At 33.1% G+C, this 27,962-nt stretch overlaps 1 protein-coding gene across 4 annotated transcripts in view; it reads right to left on the bottom strand.

The window, feature by feature from the left end:
* Window positions 1-1,170: 1,170 nt before the first annotated feature.
* The window catches only part of LOC126968905 (schwannomin-interacting protein 1), a 50,907-nt gene continuing 24,115 nt past the window's right edge, over window positions 1,171-27,962 (bottom strand). Inside the window, exons 3-12 of one of the 4 annotated variants that reach the window (XM_050814063.1) lie at window positions 26,050-26,210; window positions 24,906-25,858; window positions 23,738-23,808; window positions 22,959-23,053; window positions 20,080-20,206; window positions 19,506-19,700; window positions 19,107-19,282; window positions 16,771-16,911; window positions 7,946-8,079; window positions 1,171-5,342 (exon numbers count right to left, since the gene is read on the bottom strand). In XM_050814063.1, the coding sequence (XP_050670020.1) occupies window positions 5,258-5,342; window positions 7,946-8,079; window positions 16,771-16,911; window positions 19,107-19,282; window positions 19,506-19,700; window positions 20,080-20,206; window positions 22,959-23,053; window positions 23,738-23,808; window positions 24,906-25,858; window positions 26,050-26,210 (2,138 nt within the window). In that variant the 3' untranslated portion in view covers window positions 1,171-5,257. Of the gene's footprint in view, window positions 5,343-7,945; window positions 8,080-16,770; window positions 16,912-19,106; window positions 19,283-19,505; window positions 19,701-20,079; window positions 20,207-20,283; window positions 20,740-20,965; window positions 21,191-22,958; window positions 23,054-23,737; window positions 23,906-24,905; window positions 25,859-26,049; window positions 26,211-27,962 lie in introns of those variants that run through there. The other 3 variants (XM_050814065.1, XM_050814066.1, XM_050814064.1) reach the window with 3 other exon arrangements.

The following is a 27,962-nucleotide window of genomic DNA, read 5'->3' as shown; positions in this document are numbered from 1 at the left end:
TGGAAAATGCCACAAATCATACCATAATAATCTTCCACTGCTATCTATACATTGGTGCATTAGCTCCAGTTGTTTAAAATATTCTTAGCCAATAATCATTAATATAAAACATTTATTTAGTTCAGATTTTATTTGGACACACGACTAAGGTTGGGCGCAAACGTTCGGAAACCGGATTAGGTTTCCTGATCAGGAATTCAGATTCGGAAACCTGAATGCTCTAATTACATAAAAAATATTCAACTAGGCGCACATTATTCTTGTTGTTTCCGAACGGAAACCTAACGTTCGTTTCGGTGCATTCGATTCGTAAGAACGGAATAAACTTAATGACGTCGTCCCGAACACAGCTCTCGCGTACATTTCGGCTCAACCGCCGCACACGCTCGGAAATTTCAATTCAGATTCGCGCGAGCTACAAAGCGAGTGGACGTCTGTAGACTCCTCGTAAGTAACAAAATGTGTGAAGCGGAAAATTTAATAATGGCGGTCGAACAATATCCATGGCATTTTTTTAAATCTGATTTCCTGATCAGGAAACCTAACCCGGTTTCCGAACGTTTGCGCCCAGCCTAAGGAGAAAAGTGTTCTTACATTGTCTTTAAGCACACTTTTGCCGTTCAGCTGTCAGAGTGCGAATGATATGTCCTTATATGTTTATATTGGGTTACTGTTATATTTAGTTAGTTTCAGTTTATAACGATACTATTATTAAAAGGTAGATAAAAAAATGAAAACTTAACCTTAATGGGGCCATGAAAACCAAAGCTTGAGTCACACACATCCACCAATACCAACCAGCTTTAATAAATATATTTTAGCCCCCAAATGATAGTCCATCTCTTATATTTGAATGCAAGTAATAGGTGCATAAATTGCCACAAAATATATTTTGTTCACAAATGCTATAGTTTGAGATATTCATACCAATACCTGCAGTAATATTTACCCTCTAGCAGTAAGAATTAAGTAAATAGAGCTACTATTTTATATAAATATATGAAGTTTTCGGTAATCCTTAGTCAGGCCGAGTACCAGATATACGCTTTCAGCCTCAGAGCGCTTTCGTACTACGTCCGATCAGAGTCCGAGCCCCGTACCCGTGAAAATACAGATCTAGAATCTCGGACCGTTTCGGATATTGCTTAGCCACTAGTCCGATCTCTGATCCAATTCCAAGCAATTCACGGGCCATTTTTTGGCAAACGGCATTTTACAGCAGAGCATTCAAGATCATGAGTCCTTGGTATCGGCGTCAATTTCTTGACGCTTAATTGGGACAATATAATATAATTATATGATTTTATTTAAGAAACTTATACGCTTGTATCATATCCTTAAGTTTCGTAGTGTTAATAAGTATATTATTTAAGAGATTTAACCAATTAGCCGTTATTTAGCTGGCTAATTTTAAAAGTTTAGCTAGCTGGTTAAGTTAGCAGAAAAACTGATTGCTGAACAAGCCTAGGAACTATACTGGATACTGGCTACTTATCCTATAGCCCCGCTGCCTCTGTGCTCGAACGCACTCGGAATCTCGGATTCGGTTCGGACGCAGTGCGCGAGCTTTCATACAAATAATACTATGGCTTCTTCGTTCCGTCAATAATCTTCTCCGGAACGAGAGATCAACGGAGATTAAAGGTTGACGGAAAGAAATCGGATGACGGAAGCCGGATCTAGTTCTACGACTATTCCGGACCGTATTTTCACGGGTACTGATCGGACGTAGTGCGAAAGCGCAATTACAGTTAATAATAACCTTGGTATAAAGTTATTCCTGAGAATAAACCAAGAATATGCAAAATGTTGACTATATCGCTGACAACACTGTCAATACTACGATAATTCTGAAGATGCTCTTTAAACACTAATGTTAATTATATTTATATAGGAATGACTTGAAATCATATGATAGGTTTGCCACGTGTAAGTCATTAAATCACATTCGCGTTACCATAAATCTGTGTTCAATTATCTTTGTAGGTATAGAATTGTCAAATCATGACGTTTGGTTGTCCTTGAAAATGACAGATCTTCGCCAGTGTGAATATGGTTTATGATTACTTGAAAAGTTGAACCAGATTGAGAATTGAGCTGATTTTTGATATTATAGGATAAAAATTAGGATATTATCCCCACCATCTGGATGTGTTCTTCCACGTACTACAAAGCTGTGGAATAAGCTTCCTAGTGCGGTGTTTCCGGGACGATACGTCATGGGTACCTTCAAAAAAAGGCGCGTACACCTTCCTTATAGGCCGGCAACGTTCGTGTGATTCCTCTGGTGTTGCAAGAGAATGTGGGCGGCGGAGATCACTTAACACCAGGTGACCCGTACGCTCGTTTGTCCTCCTTTTTCCATAAAAAAAAAATAAAGACAATTTTTTACATCAAATCTCAACTTATTACATTTTGGCCAACAGATTTCAATCTCCTTTTAAATATTTCAATAACATTTTAGCGAATTCATGTTTTTTGGATGTAGCTTGTGGCTCTGGTATGCGGCCTTGCTTATTTGTGGGTACTGAAGAACTGCAAAGACTGAAGCGCTTAGCACTCCACTATGTCCGACTACTGATGAAGATATGTATGATGAAGGCATCGATACCAAGGCATGTGAATTATTTAAGCATTCGAACCCTGTTAGTTTGCCCAAATAGTGCAACTACTGCTCTATAATTAGGATGAAAAAATATTTATACTAATTTGCAAATCACATTTTTTTACTACAGCTAAGTGAATATCATAATATCATATATTTTTGCAAGATATTTTGGGAAACACTTGAAAACTCAGCAGAATTAACTGTTACGGCATCTTTGAAAAAATAATTTTCAAAGTTTTTTTTTTAATTCAACATAAGTTTGTTAGCCAATTATTTTACGTTTGAATATGTGCTATAACAAAACATTTCCTACTCTTATTAATATCTCACAGTTTTAATGGTAATTTTTTTAAATTGATACAATGATTAATTAAAGACACCTGAATATATATTAAAAGTAGTAATGTATATAATGAGAAGTTAATGATAGTAATGAGAAGTTTAAGTCAACTATTTTTATTAATAGCAAGAAAAAATAAAATACCATTTAGACTGAGGTCTATAGAGCGTACTCATACTTTGCTCAGACTTTACTTACGCACATAGACCAAGTATAGTAACTATACTAATTGATAGCTTCCGTCTCACTCACACGAGACAAAGAAAAACTTATGCGAGTCTTATGTAAAGAAATGAGATAGTGATTAGATTTTTTGTTTCGCTATGCGTGCCAGTTTTTTCAAGGTCAGCACACCGGTGTGCTAAACAAACTTGACAGATATTTTGTTTACTTTTATTTGCGTCTATAAAAATAGCTATTAATGTTGGGATACTTGTGAAATATCCACTATTTATTCAACATCAGTGACAATTTTAAGTAGAATCGAAGGAAAAATGGAGTGATGATGTGTGTTACGATGTAAAAGTGATAGTGAAAGATCACTTGTCTCATATTATGTACCTATATATATAGGATATTATCTGTCTCATGTTGGCCACGCCAAACTAATGTCTAGTACTTGGTCTATGCTTACGTAAGCTGAGTGTAAGCGCAGCATAATCTTTCATTTCGTTTTTATATATAGTCATTTGACAGTTGAAATTACACTGAGGTAAGGCCACTGACCTGTATTATAAATACCACTGGAGAGGTTGTTCCATATGTTTGACAGCTATTTTTTTGTGCCTATTTGAAACGTCACTCGCGATCGTCCAGAGAACTAATTTTGACGTATAACACAAATGGCTGCGAAGGAACGTACAATACTTGAAGTATTTTTGTAATTTGAATTAAATTCGTTCGTTTTCCGTGTTATTTTTATACTTCAAGTATCAACGTTATAAAGAACACAATTATTTTTGTAAATAGTTTCCCACCATCTATCGATGTTTACTGAGGTTGTCATATTTTAGTACCGCAGACTCTCGCTACATGGCCAACAGCGCCAAAATGGCGAACACCACACAGGCACAAAAGCACTTTGACAGCCGCCAGTCCAGCGGTATATAGTAGAGGTCAGTGGCGAAGGCTAAGACAGTCCTATGTAAAATTCAAGTGCGTGTTTTATCACACTCACCTAAGTTTTACGTTAGTAAAGACAGCTAAATCTAAGTACGGTCTGTAGATCTCAGCCTCAAAGCTAATTTTATAATCATGACGGCAGCCATATTAGGGTGAATAAAAAAACTTCGCACCCAACTAACTAGCTATGCAAAAAAAAACCTAATAGGACCTAACTATATGAAAAATGTCTATTGCTGAATACATTTTATAAATCTGTAACTATCTACGTCGAAGACATGAACATCAAATATATGCATTTATATGGTAAACAGGACTAATAACATTTAAAATGGAAATAACAGCTATTAATAATATACAATTCACTTTTTAAATACCTTACGACTATTTGGAATGTTAACGTTATCGGCTCTGAAAGGTACGGTCTTGCCATACAATTATTTATAAAAAAAAGTGCGTGTATACTTATGTATGCACACAAGAAGTTATACTTCTTTGGCGTAACATAACCATTTCTTTAAAATTAATTATTCGTCGTGAAATAAATTATTGAATATTAACGAATACGGCTGTATTGGCTTTTTGGCCTTTGCCTGTCCTAATAATGGACGAAGAAACCAAAAAAAATAATTAATGTCGCAAATGTCAGAAAATTTCTGAAAACTTTTATTTTTTAGATGTGCGCGCGTAACAGTCAAAGAAGTTTATCTCCAATAACATCAAAAAGGTACAAACGTCATTATGTTTTGCTTTTATATCAATGTAATTTTGCAGTTATAAACCTATTTAAATATGATTTTAATGTATTTTGTTTGGTTACCAATGCCCTAAATAAAAAAAAAACAAACAATCAATGTCACTTGTCAGAAATGTGTCAAATGTCAATAATTATTGTTAATTGTCAATGTTTAAGAGACATATTTAAATAACCAACTTCCACCTGCTACTGTGTTGTGTTACAGTGATGCGCGCGCATCTTAAAATTTCACTCTCATAATTTTTTCATAACGCGCCCAAAGAAGTATAACTTCGAAAAAAAATCTCGAATGTACTCCGCGTAACTACAAATATACGGAGATTTAATATAATATTTGATTTTAACAAGGTAATTAATATCAGGCTTGTTTATATTGAACATTGAACAATATTATGTTAACTAACATACATCTAAGGACAATTATTCATAGTTACTTGTGCACTAACGACGTGAGCCTCTTCATGCCAGACTTTGCTGCGTTGCCTTTGGTTTTCTTTGTCTGTTCCTTAACACCTCTGTAATTATTAATCATTTATTAATATACAAAATATATATATAATTTGTGAAGATTGAAATTTTCAATTGGCAGAATTCGTAGGTAATTCTATTAGTTGGTTTCCTCAAAGCTAATTTTAATAAAAGACTAAATGTAACATATAAAATTCTCGAGTCCCGGGGTGCATAGTTTATGTTCGAATGACCATATTATCTAATATATAAAATTCTATGTGTGTTTCTAGTTTAACTCCTTCGAAACGGCTTGACCAATTCTCATGAAATTTTGAGTGCATATTGGGTAGGTCTGAGAATCGGACAACATCTATTTTTCATCCCCCTAAATGTTAACCCTAGGTGGTCCACGGCAATTTTATTTTTTTAATTTTGTTTGATTATGAGTCAGCATTAAAGAATACATACAAATTCAAATTTTCACCCATCGATGATCAACAGTTACTTTTGTATCGCGATTTTAATATCGGCAATACAACGTTTGCTGGGTCAGCTAGTTATGAATAAAATATATTATTTTCTTATGAGAAAACAGAAGTGAGCAAGTATTTTATTTAGTACAATACAAAATAAGAAATAAGACCAAAAATTATGCTACGAATAGAATTGAGCATATGGCCATCTTACCTCTTATGCCATGGTCATCATACCCGGATACCACGGGTGAGATGGCCAAACGTGATTTAAAAGAATTTTTTATATTTAAATTGTTCTCATTAGAAATTCTTAATTTTGTGTCTATAATTCCAACGTTGATTGTTTAAAGTTTTATTACAAATAAAATTTTCTATAAAAATATGTAAGGTTTTTTTAACAGCATTTAATAAAAACTATGGCCAACTACCCCCGGACTTACCCTGCTAATTGTCTAATATAATAATGCAAAAAGCTAATATAAATATGTGATATGTGCTTATTCATCATATCTATGATGCCTGGGAGGATTCAATGGATGCGCTCGGTGTTTTTTGTGATCTATCTAAGGCATTCGATTGCGTCGAACACGAGACTCTTATCAGGAAATTACAACACTATGGCATCAGGAACAATGCGCTGGCACTTATTAGTTTTTATTTAGAAAATAGAATTCAGACTGTTGATATAAATGGAAAGCGCGCCCCTGGATCAACCATAAAAATGGGTGTCCCACAGGGTTCAATTCTTGGTCCATTTCTATTCTTGATCTATATAAATGATTTGCCATATTATGTTGTTAAGGATAATCATGAAATTTTTCTATTCGCTGATGACACATCCCTTTTATTTAAGATTAAAAGACGTGAATCAGTCTTGGATGATGTAAACAATGCTTTGTCCAAAATTGTTCATTGGTTCAATGCTAATAATTTGCTTTTGAATAGTAAGAAAACTAAATGTATTAAATTCATAACCCCAAATGTCAGTCAGGTGAATTCAAATGTACTTGTGAACGGGGAGTTCTTGGAAATTGTAGACACCACAGTTTTTTTGGGTATTACTTTAGACGCAAAACTCCAATGGCGTCCACATATAGCTGGTTTGGCGAATAGACTTAGTTCTGCAGCATTTGCTGTAAGGAAAATTCGCCAGCTCACAAACGAAGACACGGCACGTGTCGTATATTTTAGTTATTTCCATACTTTTATGTCTTACGGTATATTACTGTGGGGACACGTTAGTGATATTCAAACGATTTTTGTGCTGCAGAAAAGAGCTGTTCGAGCAATCTACAATCTGTCCAGTAGGCATTCGTTGAGAGATAAATTTAAGGAGATCAACATATTAACAGTACCATGTCAATACATATTTGAAAACCTAATATTTGTGCATAAAAATATAGATCGTTTTAAAAAAACAGTGACATTCATAACTGCACCACTAGAAATAAACATAATCTTGCTCTGATTCACACAAGGCTAACGAAAATAGACAAATCATTCAGAGACAGTGTGTCCGTTTTTATAATAAAATCCCTGAAGAAATTTGCAAAATACAATTAAAAAACTTTAAAATATTTGTTAAACAGAAACTTTTAAAAAAAGCTTATTATACAATTAAAGATTATATAACAGATAAAAGTGCATGGGATTAAAGCAATGTAAATAATTTAGCAGTAGGACTGTATTATTCTATTATTTGTATATTTTCTTGACTTCAAAAAGTGATGCGGTTATCCTATTTTGAGAAATAAACTATTTGAATTTGATAAATTTATACCCCCTTATTCATAACAGTCTGCTAACTTAAAGCATTGCTAATTCTCACTCTGTCTTCTTCTAATGACCTAAGTCAGAATGAGAAAAAACACTCCTAAGCGGCTGTTTAAGTTAGCGGACCATTATGAATAAGGGGGTTAGCAGCTAGGCATTTAATAAACCTACTATAGAGCAGATGTCAACACATTATAGTTTAAGATATATCCTCATTTTTATATCTTCGATTACTCAGCTCCTCGATTGACAAATCTTGAAAAATTTTGAATTATAGATTATTTAAGTTTATGCTTTTAAATGGTACCTCTCATCTTATTATCACCTGGGCACAGGAATGTATGGAAGCGTTTCAATCTCCTTTAGTCTCGTAACATTTTCTCATAAAAATACTTTATAAAGCAATTGGTGGTACTTACAAGTATCTTGTGAGATCCTCAATATCGACGAGCATCGAGTCTTGACCCATATGCAGATCGTCCCGTGCCATCAGCAACTTGACAAGAGAGTCGTTCAGAGATTCTATCTGCGAGTGCAGTTCGTTCACGATCACCTGAAATGATTTGATTGTATTAATGTTACAGTAGCTGCGACCCGCGGTTTCATGCGAGTGTAATTTAATACAAACTGATTGATATTTCAGCTGATGGTAATTGATACGTCCTGCCCATTATAATGCAGTGCCGCTCAGGTTTCTTGAAAAACCCAAAAATTTAGAGTGACACTACAACTGCGCTCGTCACCTTGAGACATAAGATGTTAAGTCACATTTGCCCAGTAATTTCACTAGCTACGGCGCCCTTCAGACCGAAACACAGTAAAGCTTACACATTACTGCTTCACGGCAAAAATAGGCAACGTTGAGGAGCCGGCATCCGATGCTAAGGAGCGTCCCACTTACAAAATTTAAACTTTAGCCACTCATAAAATAGCATTCGATTTGGGTAAAGCAATCGCAAAAACAATGGTCATTGTTTTGAAGAGATTGTGCGTGACTCAGGGTCGTAACTCCTCAAGGTCATTCATTTAACAGCGCAATAACCAAGTACCTATATTAAGACAGTAAAATGTTCAATACATACTTCTTACGAGTCTGACCATGACAATACCTGCTTGTTTTTATTTAAGCTGTATTTCAAAACAAAATTTTATGAACGATGCGGGACTCGAACCCACGACCTCTCGCCTTCCGTGCGAGTGCTCTCCCAACTGAGCTAACTGTTCGAGTGACGTATCGTCATAAAATCTTGTATGCCTTGTTCAACTCTCAGGTTGTGACTTCATCTACAGGATCTACTTTACAGTTGACAGATAATCTGCTTAACCATAATATTTGCATATTAGGAAATTGACTTGAGATGTCGCTCTTGCAAATCTAAACAATGTGTTATATTTTTAAAGTGATAGCCCTCACTTCTAGGATTAATACACAAATAAAATTTGAAAACAAAATTTTATGAACGATGCGGGACTCGAACCCACGACCTCTCGCGTTCCGTGCGAGTTTTCTTCCAACTGAACTAACCGTTCGAGTGACGTATCGTCATAAAATCTTGTATGCTTTGTTCAACCCTCAGGTTGTAGTTTCATCTTCAGGATCTACTTTAAAGTTGATAACCTACTCAACCCCAGTTCATAAAATTTTATTTGTGTATTAATCCTTGTAGGGTTATCACTTTAAAAATATACCAAATTGTTTAAACTGTATTCACTTATTTTAAAAGAATAGAAACAGAAACTGAAAAACATACGTTTTAAGAATTTTATGTGTTCTGATGGTTTCCAAAAGTAATGCATTATTTAAATTTTTGTTTTTAAATGAGATTGACTTACTTATTAACATAATCCGATATTTTATATTTATTATCCGTGGAACATTACAATAAGTTATAAAAGATAAGATTTAACCTCCTCGGGAAAGAGTGCCTAATTTAGTTTTGATAGTCCAAGGGCTAAATAAATGCATGTTAACGATATTATATATTTTTTCCAAAAAGAAGCTCGCTAAGTTCCTTGCGCCCGTTCTTCTCAGGTCTGAAGAACACTATTTCGAATGTGTAGTAATGGTAGTTTTTGACGTTCAATAAGTGATATTATTTTTTTTTTAAATTATGTACCTAAGATGAGAATAAAAGAGGCACACAAGTTGTGGTGAGCGATTAAAAACCGACTGAAAAACTTTATTTTATGACAATAAGGGACAAGACGAGTAGGACGTTCAGCTGATGGTAATTGATACGCCCTGCCCATTACAAAGCAAAGCCGCCCAGGATTTTTGAAAAATCCAACAATTCTGAGTGGCACTACAATTATTGTGCTCGTCTCCTTGAGATATAAGATGTTAAATCTCATTTGCCCAGATATTTCACTAGCTGCGGCGCCGTTCTGACCGAAACACAATAATGTTTACACATTAGGGGCTTCACGGCAGAAATAGGCGCCGTTGTGGTACCCATAATCTAGCCGGCTTCACTGTGCAAGGGAACCCCCACTGCCTTAAGGTTCCCAAAAAAAAGTATATTTTCGCACCAAAAGCGCGGACCGCCATACGTCTAGAGATATACAAACGTCATGAAGATATAAATTCACCTCTGGCCGACTAGTTTGTAATCATAATGCGTCTCCTCGTTCAAAAAACGTCACTTCGTATGGATAGACCTTAAGGCGACACTAAATGCCAGCGACCTTGAGCGATATGAGTTCACGGCTGCCGGCCCGTCATCTATGTAACAAAGCCAATATTTTCAAATTTCTTGCGTGGAAAACAGTTTACGTGTTTACAATCCTCGTTGTTCACTACTAATCTGGATAAATTAACCTACACAAAAAAGTACAAGCTATAAGAATAACTTTTCTGAGAGAAGTACCAAAAAAATGCGTCACGCCATGCCAAAAAACTTGTTTAACTTCAAAGAAATGTGGTAGTTCAAAAAGGCTCGCCAGTGTTAACTATAACCAACAGCAAGCATTAGCAACCTACAAATAAGACTTAAGGATATGTGTAACAGGATTAAGTAGTGTTCATAGCTCCAAATGCTATACTTTCACCATAAAACTTGTCTAAAAACACCATGTTTGCGTGTTTTCGGCTTACTCTTCGCCTTAATACTGTAGTGGACACGAAACGTGCTCAAACAACAAAGAAAAATCAGTTTCAGGTTATATGCTGCAGTTAGTCATATACCTACTGGAATAATATTTTGTACATAACGAGCTAAATAAACTTCATTAACATATTATATACAAAATAAAGGCTAACGTTACGCACTGTTACATTTTGAAATAAGTGACCAAAACAAAGTTATATAATATTTATTCGGCTCAGTAAAATTGTTTTTGTACCTTTTAATATTCAAGTTTCGTCATTCTTACTTTAAATACAATATTAAACACAGTTTGCATGTTTGTTGTGAAATATTAAAATCATCCTTCATATTATTATGGCGTTAGATATCTTCTGTGGATAATTTAGAAACATTCATATTTAGACGGGAACCGTATGGACGTAAATGCATATTTCCACGCAAATAAAATTTTAAAAACAAAATTTTATGAACGATGCGGGATTCGAACCCACGACCTCCGGCGTTCCGTGCCGGTGCTCTAACCAACTGAGCTAACCGTTCAAGTTCCACCTCGTTATAAAATTCTGTTTGCTTTGTTCAACTCTCAGGTAGTGGATTTTGTTTTTCAAATTTTATTTGTGTATTAATCCTAGAAGTGAGGGTTATCACTTTAAAAAAAAACATAACATCCTACTAATATAAATGTGAAAGTTTGTATGTCTGGATGTATGTTTGAACTTCTTTAACGCTAAATCTACTGAATAGATTTTGATACAACTTTACAATAATATAGCTTACACACCAGAATAACAAATAGGCTCTAATTTATAAAACTATAGTGTGAATTTTGCAAAATATAAAAGAAGTGTGATTGTAACTAATGAATACCACTGCCATCTCTTATCAACTAGCAAGCAAAAGATCAATACTACGATTATTTATATGGCAAAACAACGTTTGCCGGGTCAGCTAGTATTAAATATTTCCCATTACAGAGCATAATGCGACTCAATGCCCGCACAATGCCGAATTGTGCTGATGCTTAATTAGAACATGAATTAGTTTTAAAATGCACCAGCAGAGTGCGTGTGTACTAAGTTCAGTGTTGAAAAAAAATATTCATAGAGTTAGCAATCTAATAAGAAAATAAGATGTTGTCTTCTTCATTTTGATAAATATGTTCATTTCCACGAAAACATTTATGATGTCTGCTTCATTAAATGATTCGATCGAGCCATTGCGTTGTTGACAAAAGTATATTTCTGTTCAATAAATTTGTGTATACTTTAGAATTCTAAAATGAAATTGTATTCACATTTTAAATTTGGTATATAATAATAATAATATTGACACAATTTTTACACAAATTATCTTGCCCCAAATTAGGCATATATAGCCTGTGTTATGGGTTGCAAGACAACGATATATTTAATACAATATACTTACTTAAACATACATAAATACATATAAACATCCATGACTCGGAAACAAACATCCATATTCATCATATAAATGCTTGCACCTACCGGGATTCGAACCCGGGACCTCTAGCTTAGTAGGTAGGATCGGTAACCACTCGGCTATACAGGTAGTCTATAAAATTAAATAGTCAATGTTTGTACCTTCGTTAGTTTTAATTTTATTTATTTAGAGCATTGGTAAGAAGACCATCACCTCAAACCAAAATACAATAAACGAAGAATATTTAAATAATTTTTCGGTAAATTTGTATCTTTATCCATACTTACATTTTTTTAGCACAGTCTGAATTAAGTTTTATTATTTCTTAAATACTACGACGAAACGAAAGCTTTCAATTATTTTTCAACAATAAACAATATTACTACCGATAGTAAATAAAATTTGGATCAATGCCAACTTATAGAAAAAACACAGTCATGTTAATTTTCTGCCACAGAGTTGGTAATTGGTATCTATTCAACGCATCACGCGAAAGCAGTACTTTTGAGAGTGCACGATTGTGCGTTGCTGTAGTTGGAACACTCAACGTTGAGCATTATGTGCTCAGTGCTGTTATTGGAAAATAGTTGAAAAGTCACAAGAACAAAAAATACTTATCCAACCTTCCACGCACACCAACAAGACATGGTCAGTTTGTAAACAATGACTAAATTAAGCGTAAAATTGTCAATTTTAAACGGTTTCGCAAACTATCACTACTTTAAATCTCTTTGGACTTTTAAACTACAAGAACTATTGTATTACATACAAATAATAATTCTATGTGCATTTTAATTTGTATCTTTATGAGAAATTAAATTAAGTGTAAGTATATTTTTCAGATCGGAACAGATCTTTTCAATTTTTTTTATAGAAAAGTTTTGGTCGTGCCAATGTTTTTATTATTCTTTTTATTACGTCATGGCAGTCTAAAATATGCATAATCTACTCGTATATTTTTAAAGGTTTTTTTATAACAATAAGGGACGAGGCGATCAGGACGTTTAGATGATAGTAATTGATACTCCCTACTCATTACAACGCAGTGCCCCACAGGATTCTTGAAAAACCCAAAAACTCTGAGCGGCACTTTGATAATTGCGCTCGTCGACTAGAGACATAAGATTTTAAGTTTCGTTTGCCCAGTAATTTAGCTAGCTACGGCGCCCTTCAGACCGAAACACAATAATTATTACACATTACTGCTTCACGGCAGAAATACGCGCCGTTGTGGTACCCATAATCTATATAGCCGGCATTCTGTGCGATGGAGCCCCCCACTGGTTATGGTGCCTTATTAAAGAGTCACAAACTTTTAGTAAAACGCTTTTAAAATTGTTTAACTTTCCAGCTAGATTCTGCACCTGGTTGGTACCAAGCTTGGCTGGAAGTCAACTTTCGGAACTTTATATAGCTAACGACTGGCCCTCGTCTAGCCCAAAATTTTACCTTGGATTACAAACTGTTATAAATTTTAAAACCATAGTCTACTTTATATTAAAAGATATTTAAAAGAATCTTCTCAAAATTGATTCCTTTAGAATTCTTTTTGATGTCATTTCTAATATACCAGACACTACTACCGCTTCGGAAACAAATGGCGCTGAAAGAGAAGAAGCAGCGCAAGAAACTCTCCCAGAATTTTTTTGCGCTTTTATTAATCAAATATTCAAAAGTGTATTGTCATTGCTATTGCTATAAAATAATCATAATCTAGTCCCAGGCTGTCGTATCACTTAGATATTCAGCTCTGGAGTACTAGGATTTACGACAGTGTAATTTTTTAATATTTAAATTTATTTATAGATAATGCCTGAACAGTGGCTGGGAATTTATTATAAAAGTGAATACATTTTACGCTTAAAGCTATTATGAATCTTATGAAGCCTACTAGAATTAGTTACAAGCAGTCCCTTATTTCTAGTGTTATAATAATGAAAATCACTATTAGAAGCAAAAAGGTGACAATGTTTGTGAACGTATATTAAATTTTCATAAATGTACTGACAATAAACAGTCATAATATTTATTTCTTTGAGAGACTGTCTATAATCAAGCTGATATATATATAGCACGAACAGCTCTCTTTTGCAGAGCAAATTATTATTCCATAGACAATGTTTTTTTTTCTAATCTACCTCATGACAACTTAACCCCCTCTTCAAATTCAAATATTTTTATTCAAAATAGGATTTATAATCACTTATTGAACGTCAAAATCTACCACCCGTTCAAAAGAGACTGCCTCAGACCTGAGAAGAATTGGCGCAAGAAACTCAGCGGGCTTTTTTTTTTATATAAAATATGAATTACAATGTAATATCGTACAATAAACATTAATAATTAAAGAGCCTGAGGGTGTTCGCTTTAATCCCAGTCCGTGGTGTCATTAAGAAAATCGTTTATGCTATAATAACCTTTCCCACACAAACGTTTTTTAACAATTCTTTTAAATTTCGTAACACATTTGTTTTGTACATTTTCTGGGATCATATTGTAGAAGCATATACATCGCCCAACAAAAGACTTACTAACTCGACCCAACCGAGTAGTAGGCATAACAAGTTTATGTTTGTTCCTCGTGTTAACATTATGAATGTCACAACAGTACTTGCACATGAATGAATGAATGAAAATACTTTATTGTACTAGAAATACATAAACTTACAATTAGGCGACATTATCGTATGGCGCAGTAAATAAGTCCTCGTATTAATGTGCAAAATCATACTTAATCGATCTTCACTCAGTTAGTTTTCAGCCGATTACTAACGTGTGTGATACAAACGATCAGCAAGCCAGTTGATCTTCAACAGTTGACCAGTGTGGTTGCCGTCAAATACCATATTCGTGCATTGCATCGGTTATTAAGTTATTGTTATTTCTTATAAAGTGCTTATTGTGAAGAAGGCGTTTTATTCTACGACATAAAAAATTGTCGGTTTTCTGCTGCCTTAATTATTTTAATGGAAAAAGAAGGACAAACGAGCATACAAGTCACATGGTGTTAAGTGATCACCGCCGCCCACATTCTCTTGCAACAAATGACACACCGACATCGAATTGTTTAAACACGCAGTGACTAAAATATTTCTCATGTGCATAAGTCCATTGATTCTTGGCCTGACACAGTTATTTTTTAAACGACTTAAAAAATGGAGGTGGTTGTAAATTCGACTGTATTTTATTTTGGGTTAGTCGATGTTAGTCAAGATAACAATTACTGTTACTAAATTATATTGTCGTAATAATTTTTTTGACTTTAAGTTGGTAGTCTAATATTTTTCATTTCATTTTGCTTAGAAGAACTCAAAAAACAAGTTGAATATTAAGTTGTAGAAGAATACGCAATTATTTTATTACTTTTTATTGCATATTATATTGTTTTAGAATAGTTTTTTTTTTTAAGTAATTTGTTATTTTGTTAAGATTTTATATTTAAAAAATATTACAATATAATATATACTTTTAACAAAACGGTTATTGGCCGATTAAGAATGATTTTGCACATTAATACGAGGACTTATTTATTCCGCCATACGATAATGTCGCCTAATGGTGCAATACAAATTGTAAGTTTATGTATTTTTAGTACAATAAAGTATTTTCATTCATTCACTCATGTAGGAGCTGGAGCTGTTTCTCAGTTTGGCGGGCTTTGTTTCCTCGGGTCATCATTTTTATAACAGCTAACCGATCACGGGAGACGCACAAAAACTTAAGTTATACAAATAAATACACAATAACAGTTGTTTACACATACACTGAGTTTTAACAATATATTTTACTTAAATTTAACAAATATTTACGCTAGATTATTTGCTTTAACAATTAAATTTAATAAAATTAATTAGGAGAAGTTGAATTTTGAACTGTGCCTTAGGGTTGCCACAGCAAAAAAAAAGTGCAAGAGCGCATGCCCTCAATTACCCAAACCTTCAAAGGTGTAAACATCAAGGCTGTCAGAAATAAAATCAAAATGAGAATTACTACTGAAAATTAATGCTCGAACAAGCCTGTTTTAGATTTATTAAATAGAATCTTGTTTTGTTAATGATAAAAATTTAAAATATAATAATCTTACAAATTAGTGTGTAAACACACTAATTTGTAATTTTAAAACCGTAATTTTTGTTATTATTTAACACCCTGTTGTTAATAGAATACACATTCCTATTTCTTGTGGAAAAAATCAGCTAATAAACGGGCAAAAAAATAAATATTTTTGACAGTGACAGGTGGACAGGGTGAAGATGTCTATAAAAGGCGTTGTCTGCCTAGAGTCGTCACATTTTCGCTGCACGCGTTGTTTATTTAGATGTAAGCTTGTTTGTGAATTTTTAGTTGGTGGTATTAAAATTTGTCAATTGTTATAAAAAAAAACTATTTTGATCTTATTTCATAGAATATATAAATATCTTGTATTGGTTAGCAATTAAATTATAAAAACTTTCGTGAGACATTATTAACTTTATTTATTTAACACGGTTTATCGGTGTGAGTACCAGGGCGGGGGGCGCGAGCACCACTCCTTGCCAAGCCGCGCACTGCGAGTGCAAATCCGCAGTATGAGACGGGACGTTATCGCGAATCTACTACACTCACCCTGATCAAGAACCTGTGAATGATCTGAAACTAGCCGGTACCCACACCGATAAACCGTGTTAAATAAATAAACTTAAAATATAAATTTGTGTAGTAATGTAGTCAAATATTACCTGCAACTGGGCTATGTTCATATCAGTGAGCAGTTGGCGGGAAACCCTGCGCCGATCTGGTGCCAGCGGTACATTTGCCTTCTCCATACTGTGCCTCAACATCTCTGTCACTGGCGACACTGACCGGCACTGTCGCTCACGCTTCAAAGTACCATAAAAACAAAACCAATTATTACAAATACAAAATGAAAAAAAAGTTTGCTAAAAAACAAACATTTGGTAGTATCAAAATAAATAATTTTAACGCATCTGGTATTTGAAGTAGATAAAGTTTATTTATTTTTTACTAAGTACATTATTTGGACCAATATTTGAATAGCTATGACGATGATTAAAACCGAGTGCGCGATACTATGGTGCAGTCCGGCGGCGGGCGAACTACTGAATAGACTTAATTCAAATTTTGCAATAATACATTAACTAGAGGTCGGGACAACATAATTGCAACTAGATCTGTATCTAGACATAATATATATTTTTGCTGCTTTAAAGCGTCCACGCGGACGACGTTGCGGGCCGCAGCTAGTGTAATATATTTCTGGATTTTATAATATATACATATAGATTTTATTTATATTTCATTTAAAGTTCCTATGATTGGTAGTCAGTATTAAATCATAAAATGTAAAAATTTATTTAATATTAGAGTGACATGTGAGTGTTATCTGTTTAATTAACACTGTAATCGTAAGTAACACGTTGTGTTTATCAACAAGTATTAAAAGTTCTAATTACAAAAACAATGATTACTTTGATAAAAAAATTAAAAACATAGGTTTATAAATAAATAAATGCATTTTAATTATAATGATTTTGTATTTACAAACTACAAGAAACCATTACTCACAATATTTAATCATTTCGTTATATGCACTATCGAAAGGCGATTTTGAAAGCTAAATAGAACACAAAGATTTAGATTTTAGAGTTTAGACTTTCACCACATACAACTAAGTTTTGCACCATATTACAATTTTAGGATTTATTTGAAATTTTATTAATCTCCAGCCGGTCCTACCGTCTCTCCATATAGGAGAGGGCCTTTTGAATTAATGCATGGATTAGAAGAATTGGTCCCTAACTGAACTCCATCAACAAAAACATTGAAAGCTAAATATTAAATACATATTATAAATTCATCCCACTGTGTTGGTCTCATTCTAACAATTGATATCAATGATACATATTGTTATTGATTTATTAACTATTTCTTCTTGGACAGCACTTTAGGGTTTTTAGCCTAATCTGAATAATTAATTTATTAATTAAAATTTTGAATTTTTAAAAGGTTTTAACTGGCTCTGTAGTGAAAATAATGTGGTTTACATAGGGTTTAAGAACAGAACATGCAGAGAGACTCATCTGCATAGTTTTAACACTATTAGTTTGATATAAATATACCACTGTTTATCTATCTGTGAAATAGTAACTTCCAAACTAAAAAAAAAAAAAATTGTACAATTCAGTATGCAGATAAATAAAAAATTTTTACCTTTTCTTCAGAAATATAGACTTGTGCCCACTTTAAATTATCACAAACATGTCAATCCAATTAAAGCTTTTTAAACTACAGACTATCAATAAACATTTGTAAATACTAACATTTAATCTGTAACCACTCACAATAGGGATAATTCACATTTTAAAACAGACTTGGTCAAGTCCAAAAACCAACATGATATGCTCTAACCAAAAATATCTCTATATAATTTATAAGAGACATTTAATATAATAAGAGATATTTAAAACACAGAATATAAAATCTCATGTTACTGTGTATTTCTCAGCAAGAAGGGAATGGAGAATTCAAATGGAATTTGAAGGATTTGGAGGTTTGCAAAATAGCACCCCCTGTTTATAATAATAAATAATTTTAGTACAACCATACAAGCCAGTCATTTGGGCTTGTATGAGTGTACCACTGCTAAAAATTGATACTGAAAATCAAGGCTAGGTGATTCTTGAGTTATAAAGAATTACGGCCTTACAAAAAAAACTTGGTATAAAGTTATAACTGATGATAAACAAAGAAAATGCAAAATGTTTACATTATCGTTGACAACACTGTCAATACTTTTATTATAATTCTGAAGTTTTGCAAATGACAAGCTGCCTTGCAAATAAATGTGGGAACTGTTATACGTCCCAACAAACCATTCGTAAGCAAAATGTCTATTTGTAAACATTTTACATATTCTTGGTTTATGTTTAATTATAATTTTATGCCAATTTTATTTGTAAGGCCGTTAGACTTTAAGTAATAAAAGCTTGAACAAAGGGGAATTTTGTGAAGATTGTTAACTTACTGAGTTTCAACAGTAATTATAAATACATACCTCCATTTGAATGCGAGCCATTTCCTTTGCTTGAGCCAATGCAATCCTTGCTTCGGTCTGTAATGTTGCCTGGAGTACATAGAAGTCTGACTCTTTCAATTCAATTTGATTTAAGGACTGTGTTGACTTCGATTTTGATGACTTTGATATAATTGAACCTGGACGTAATTTTGAAGCTAAAAAAATAATTTTTGATAGTATTACTTTATATTTAACAAATTTACAGTGCTAAGATGAAAAGTTGGTAAATTTCTAAAGAATGTCCAATAATTTATGGAATGTTCACGAACCATGCATTACAGAAGAATTAAATTATCTATATCTTTTATATATCATGCATTTACTTATAATTTTTATATTAAGCCTCAAAATCTGTATGCATTCAAACAATGAACTTACCATTTTGTGAAGAATTGACTTTATCAAATCTTGAAACATTCACAGAAAGTGGTCTTGTTTGATATGGATGGTTATAGCTATTTTTGCTAAAAAGACTTGTTCTTGACGAACTTTTACTGCTCTTTTCTAAATCTGATGCTTGTGACTCATTGTCAGAAGCCGTCTCATTCATGAAACAAATTTGTAAATTCTTACCTGCAGGAGTTAAGACATACACAAACATGAATACCAATTCCATAACAAAAGCTGGATGATTAAGAGTAAAATCCCCAACATGTACAACATGATTAATAGATTTCTATTTATAATAATATTACTGGGCAAATGAGACGTAAACATCTTATGTCTCAAGGTGACGACCGCAATTGTAGTGCCACTCAGTATTTTTGGTTTTTCAAGAGTCCTGAGCAGCACTGCATTGTAATGGGTAGAGTGTATCAATTACCATCATGTAAATGTCCTGCTTGTCTCATCCCTTATATTCATTTAAAAAAAATATAATATGAAATTTTGTAAAAGTATATGAATGCAGACAAGAATGTCTTTTTACATTTACAGATGATTGCTGGCTTACCATTTTGTAATCTTGAATGTAGACTTGGCTTTTTACCGGGACGATCAATATGTCCAAGACTATAGTACTCCTCAGTGTCAGCACCCATAGCTAACCTTTTCCTGATTTCTTCCCTGTCATTACGTTTCTGAAAAACAAATAAAATAAATGTTATAATAAAAATAAAAACTTGCCTGAACACTTCATTCCTTTCCAATACCATACATTTTTATCACTCGTTATATCGTCTGTTAATGTAACAATTCTTGTAAATCTTTCTAATATATTTGGATTGGTTTCGATAATTGCTGGCCATTCTATTTCCGTTTGAACGAAGTCACCTCCTAATGCGGCTCTCGGGCTTAAAGCACCAGCATTATCGTTAAAGATAGGTATAAATAATTTGGTATCACTGGATTTCGTTTGTTTCTTTCTAAATATCTGCAAGCTTAGTTTAAACCCAGACTTTTCATTGTCTTTGAAATTTGCTTCCGTGGAAGTCTTGCTTAACTTTCGTTTAATATTACTAAACAAATTCTCAATCATTTTATATATAATCAGTCTTATTAAATAATTTGGCACGAAAATGGCACACGAATACTATCTTTAACATAGAATAAACTATTTAGGAATAGTAATTAAATTAGCTAGATTATCAGGTACAAACTAGAAACTACAAAAATAAAGCTATTATCACAAACTGTCAATTTTTTCACATTTCACAATATTTAGCCTTGTCAAAATCCTGATTCCTGTCACATCTGACATTTAGGGCAAGGACAAGAGATGTGACAAGCCTCAAGCGTGTTCCATTTCTATGGTTTCTAATTTTCTATCAGTTAATGTTTTTATTGTTTAGTTGGTATGTAACATTTTTTTTAATTTGTTAAACAAAAGAAACACTTACTAAGCAGCAAACATTATCAACAGATTCATGATTATCATAAGTAATAGTATATAAATCCAAAAGGAACCTCGTATCCTTTTTATAGTGTCTTTGTTCTGGGTTAAAATAAGGTAAAGAAGTCATTTCAACTATGTGCACTCCAACTTCACTTTGTGTTCAAAATATGCTGCAGTTGTTTCGCAAAAAAATGCAATTAAGAAATAAATAAATAAATAATCTAAACAGAAAGAACGTCTCTCAACAATCCGTCGTACGAAACTGAATCACAGTAGAAAGGCTTGAGCGGTAACTTGATTGGTAATTTTAACTGCTATTATGTATAATGAATACCGCTATATTACAAACGTGTTTCGCATGAGTATTATAATGTGTGCAGTCACCGTTACTTTGTCTTAACATAATATATTAGGTACTTATATCTACTTATACTGATATTATGTAGAACCGAAGATAAAACTTGATTTATTTGAATGTTGCGTTGGTCGAATTTTATATAGAGAGTAATGGGTTTAATTCTCGCCGAATATCTAACTACTAATGTTTATAAACTTCTCATGAAAAAAAATCTACTGTAAAAAATCTAGTGTAACAGTATCTACTGTAAGTGCCTACCTACCTACTTTTTCAGGCTGCATTCAAATAAAAATGAGGATTGATATCATCAAGAAAACACGCCAATAAATACCTACCTGGCAGTATAGTCTATCTACACAATGGTTTTCCAGAATTCCAAATTGGGATTTAAATATCCAATTTTAGTTTCAATTACTTACGTTCGTGACTTAGGGATTGTTTTTTTTTTTAATTTCGCTCATAGCTGTGCTAAGCGTGATTATTAACAGCTGTGCTCTGACCACAGTAATTTTTCCTTGACAAATATCCCACGGAAGATGCCCAATGAGGAACCGCATGGCAGCTCAGGGAGGAAATAACTTTTTTTTAATCATTTTTGGGGTTTCGTACATGAAAAGGAAAAAACGGAACCTTGTAGGACCTCTGTGGTCCTCGTCCGTCCGTCCGTCCCTTTGTCTGTCTGTCAAGACCCTTTATCTCGGAAACGCATTGAGGTATCGAGGATGAAATTAAAAGAATATACTCAAGTATGTATATTCTTTTAATTTCTTGAAGCTATGAAAAAATCAGTTTTCTGGGTTAACATAAAAAAAAATACTGCTGTTTATGCCGCAAAAAACCATATTTTCGACACTCTCAAGGGAATCAAACCTGTGAAGGTATTTTTCGTTGACCTAGAACTATGAAATTTGGCAAGTAATACCATCTCATACTATAAGTATAGGGAAAAGTCTGAAAACTAAATATATTTGTAATTAAATCATTGAGAAGGTTTTAGGCAACGGACGGCGGCCCTAATTTTGAATTTGTCCGGATTTTTGTTAATTATAAAGAAAAAAAAACAAAAATCCGTATATTTATCATATAGGTATATAAAAGATATTAATCTTACATTTTACAAACTTTTTTTAAAGGGTAAAAACATAGGTATTTGTTTAACTAAACACGATACCTAAAGAAATTTTATTTTAATTTTGAAACATTAATATTCTTAGTAGTTTTTCTACGATACCTAATAATACCCCCAATTATTTGTTTAATATATATCTATAACTTCAGAAGTGATTCGATCTTTCTTGATCATAAGTTTTTTCTTTTTTTTTGTGGAAAGTCTTGACTTACATTATAAATAAAAAAAGATGATTTAGTATGTTTATTTGTAATGGATTAATTCGAAACTACTTAACCAATTTCAAAAATTCTTTCACATATTATAATACTTATATTTTCTTATATAGTAATTTCCTACGAAAACCGATTCTGATACGTACCTACTTTAAACGTCGCGGTCGTTCGATGCATGGTGCAACTAAGAATTCCACTTACAGAAAATATGACACATTACTTTCCGCACTTTTAACGAGATGTACCTACTATTAAATATACATAAATAATAGATAATTTATTTATATTTACTTACTCTTCTCTCAGCCTCTCTCAGGTGACTTTCAATTGCATCAATATCCAATTTTGGTAAAGCAGTTTCAATATTGTACACATCAAAGCTTTCTGAAACTAAGAAGTTGAGCGAGTTTAATAGAAATGTAACTACAATTTCTAATCTTTCTACCTTTGCGTAATAGTTCTTTCTGTACTTGACGGTGAAGTGAAAGTTATTTTTAATTCGTTGTACTTATTATGTACGTACCTAGGTAGGTACGAGATAACGTTATTTTGTACAGATTATTTTTAAAGATAATTTGAAGGTATAAGAGTAATCTTAAATTATTATTAAAAAATGTGTATCGTAACTTCTTACACAAGCCAAAATATATGAGCTGGTACTTAGGTAGGTAAATTACTTTCGAGATGTTTTTGCATTTGTGTGTATAATAAACCAATACTTTTATATTTTTAATAGCCAGGCACTTCATAGGGAACTCATAATATTAAACGATATTAAAATAGTGAATATTAATATTAAACATAATTTTTAAAATTTCATTTCATCCGATGAATTTGAAATCTGATCTCACACTCATCTAAATCATTTTATTTAACGACTTTACAACAATAACACTGAACTATAATTTTATTCTTCAAAACGAACGCCTTTTTCTGACTGTACAAGGAAATTTAAATTTCAAGTTTAGAATTCCTGTAAATATGCAAATACTACAAGAAACGCAAAAACGTCTCGAAAGTAATTTAACTGTACATAATAATATTATAATAATAGTAATCCTTGAATGGTCTCACCAATATCATCATTGATAGTCTCTTGTGGGACGGAACAACGTGATTTGTCATTACAGCTTCTTTTAACTTCACTGCAAGGTAACATTATATTAATTATTCAATTAACACACTTTACGAATATACAAATGGAACAAAATCTAGACAGACTAGCTGACTTTATATTAACAGCGATACATTGATCTCTGCTTTGCATAATCACTGAGTCAGGCTTCGGCGTCAGGTCTATTTTTAATGATACAAACATGTCAGTCACTACAATATACAACGTACAGCGTACGTATTAAAGCAGCTATACTACATCACATTATACTGATTAAAACGTCTATAACGTTTAATGTAACGCTGTTAAAAATTGTATACTTCTTGCTATAAATTTTATATTATACTAGCCGATCCCGCCCGCTTCGATGGGCGAATTTAAAAAGGAAATAAATTAAGTTTTATTCATCTTATTACTAAAAAAAAAAATAAAAAATAGTAGCCACAAACCATCTAGGATAAATTTCGCATCGAATGGTGGCAGTTTCATGTCGATACGATCATTGGTTTAGGCGTGATTGAGCCTCAAACAAAGACCATTTTCATTATATATATACTAGCCGTTGCCGCCCGCTTCGCTGGGCGAATTTTAAAAGGAAATAAATTAAACAATAAAAAAATAAGTAATCATAAACAATCAAGGATAAATTTCGCATCGAATGGTGGCAGTTTCATCTCGATACGATCAGTTGTTTATACGTGAAAGAGCCTCAAACAAAGATCATTTTCGTTATATATATAGGCTAGCTGACCCAGCAAACGTTGTATTGCCGATATTAAAATCGCGATACAAAAGTAACTGTTGATCGTAGATGGGTGAAAATTTGAAGTTGTATGTATTTTTTAATGCTGACTCATAATCAAACAAATTTAAAAAAAAATGTAAAAATAATAAAAAAAAAATAGATGTCCGATTCTCAGACCTACCCAATATGCACTCAAAATTTCATGAGAATCGATCAAACCGTTTCGGAGGAGTTCAAAGTTTAACACGAGAATTATATATATTAAAAGATATAGAAGTAATCATATTTGCCATATTATTAGCTATTTTAAGAAGGTTAGAATTAATAACTTAAGGTTCAAAATTTTTATGAATTTAAATAGTAAGTTACAGTTAGGTACTCACATTTTAATATTTTCTGCGCTATTAACTTCACGTTTATATATTTCTTTGCTTGAATTTCGTAATATCTTTGAAGCGTTGTATTTATTAGATGAGCTTAGAATTCTATTTGAGTTTGTGGACTCTTTCACGATTGGCTTTTCAGTCCACATTTTTTCTCGTTCCTTCATTTCATTTAGCTTAGGAATTATTTTTCTAAGCTCTGTACTTAATTGTTTTATGGTGCTTTCAACATCATAACTCATTTTGTCGGTATCGTATTCATCTTCACATATATTTATTTCTTCCTTGCCATCTGATAGTACCGCATCCGTTATTTTATTGTCTGGATTACTGTCGATTAATAAAAATGTAGGTCTACTTAAATGTATTTCTGATCTAGCACTAATATTATTTTCGTTATTCATAGTGTCATTTGCTTCTGTCACTACGCAGGGTATTGGATAATTTTCTGGTTCCTCACAAACGTCGCTATTTACAAGTTTTTTAATCACGTGATTTACTACTTCGCTTATGTTGTTAATTGTATTCTCAATGGGTTTTTCAAAATTATCTTTAATATCTCTTCGCAATTCTTCTAAGTCTTGCTGTATATTTATATTATAATTTAGTAGTTGTTTGATTTCATCTTCGATTTCTTTGTTAAAATCACCAATGATATCTTTGGTATTAAAATTATTTTCAATATCAGCATCGAACGAACTGTAATCGCTACTGTAGAATTCTGTGTTGTTATTAATAATTGGAATTGTTTTTATTAGATCGGGTATTTCACTCTGTTGTTTAGTTCCATGCAATTTTATTTTGTTTATTTGTTGTGTATTATTATTATTTAGTTCAGAATAGAATTCATTGCCATTCAATTTGTTTTCTCTATCTGTTATATCAGTGTCTATATCGTCGTCAGTCATCTCATTATCTGATTGATTATAATTGTCTAAATTTGTTGAATATTCCTGTAATCAAAGAAAAAAAATATATAAAAACGGCTTCAGAACATTAATATATTTATAAAATATCATTGCTTTTATAATTATGTTAAGTCAGTAAGTAAGACAAAATATAGAAGAAAAATTCGTTCGTTCTTTTTCGATGTACTTTTTTTTCTTAATTAAGTAACTTATTATTAATTAGTAAAATAGAATACCTGTAGAGTATGTGCCAAGTGTTGAAAACCTGGATAATTAGGGTTCACAATACCTCTTGGCACTGTATGATATAATATATTGTCGGACATATTGATATCTTCCGGTTCTGATTGTCCAAAATATAAGTCTTCATCCACGGCAGGTGAAACATTTGTAGAATCTGAAATTAATATGTCGAAATTTCAGTTTTTATCTTTTACATTTTGTTTCAGTTTTAATTTTTTACGATTTCTTTAGATTTCGATTTGAAGGAAGAATTGAAGAGTCTGTTTGTAATGTCAAAATAACGAAAGAAAACATTTCTTTTTCAAGTTGTCAAGTGGTCTCTGATCTGTCTGATCGTTTCTGCTAATCTCTGATTTGGCTTTCTTTTATCGGTGGACTTTCTCTGGCAGATAGCTCTTCTTACTAGGAGTAACTCAAGCTACTTTTATTTATAAAATGGATTTAAAAAAAATTAAATCCGAGGTTGTGAATAATGATCAGCCTGCTACGTAAACGAAAAATGCGCGGGTAAAGATGCTGGCGCCATAATGATAAATATTTACCTAGTCATAATTAATAAATTTGCATTTTTTATCACGTAATCTTAATCTCAGAAAAAAATAAAAAATAATTGTATTCGAAATAGTCACACAAATCTTAAGGAACCATTTTCATGGAAAATATAGTCTCTGCTTGTGCTAAAGATTTCTTAAGTGATTCTTATTTTCTTATATGATATATCTTCCGTAGCTAGTGAAATTACTGGGCTATTGAGACTTAACATCTTATGTCTCAAGGTGACGAGTGCAATTGTAGTGCTGCTCAGAACTTTTGGGTTTTTTAAGAATCCTGAGCAACACTGCATAATGCAATTACTATCAGCTGAACGACCTGCTCGTCTCGTCTCTTATTTTCAAAAAAAAAGTGATTCGATCGTGTCGCGTCGCTTAGAGGAGACCATGTCTTTTAACACTAATCAAACATGTTCAGATGTGGGCTAGACGAGGGAGAGTTTTCAGCTCTAAAGTCCGGATAAGTACGTTGATTTCCTGACACTTAAGTCGTCAATCCCTTGTGCCCAGGTGCAGTCTTGTTGGAAAAGTACATTTTTAAAAACTGTGTTGCTAAGAGGTTTCACAGCACGATCATAGACTGTCTCTTGGTACAGTTTAGCTGAGGTATTCACTCCTATTTTCACAAAAATCAAAGTTTGTGACTCCCTCATAGAACACCCCCCACCAAACATTAACTAACGCAGGATGATAACTTCTTCCGGCGGAAAGGCGTTAATACATCTAGATCTGTGCGCAGCCAAAATCTTGCACACTCGTCACGCCAGACCATAAAGCTGCGGAAATCGGAAAGATAAGTTTATATGATGGGTCCATCTAATTATAACAGGCTGCCGAACTCGATCGTGTTTAGGACAAATGTAAGTTTTCTCAAACATAAATATTATTCATATTCATAACATAGTGGAGGACTTTTATAAGATGCATGTTAGATTAGAATTATATTTTTTTTACTTGTAACAATGGTATTTGATTTGATAACCGCGCTTCAGAGCATGTCCTGTATATCTACGTTATAGATTAAGGTCATCACGGGCTACTATCCTCAACTCGACGACTATAGCGCGCCTATTTTGCGTGGTGAGGTGGGCGGCTAATCCTGCCAGCCCAGCTCCTGGAGGTAGTTTATCAAACCTCTGATATCACACATGACCTCGGGGAGAGTCCTCGGTGACCCCAGGTGTTTGGCCCGGTATGTGGTCACCCTCCTACACTCTAGAATGATGTGTGCGGCCGTCTCTTCTGCCTCCATGCAGGCTCTGCATAGTGGACTGTCGGTGACACCTATATTAAACAGATCCTTGTTAAAAGGGCAATGCCCAGTTACTTTACGTAACCTTGGTCGTGGGAGTTTT

The sequence above is a fragment of the Leptidea sinapis genome, chromosome 17 (assembly GCF_905404315.1).
Source record: "Leptidea sinapis chromosome 17, ilLepSina1.1, whole genome shotgun sequence".
NCBI classification, from domain to species: domain Eukaryota; kingdom Metazoa; phylum Arthropoda; class Insecta; order Lepidoptera; family Pieridae; genus Leptidea; species Leptidea sinapis.
This window is presented reverse-complemented; position numbering and strand designations above follow the sequence as displayed.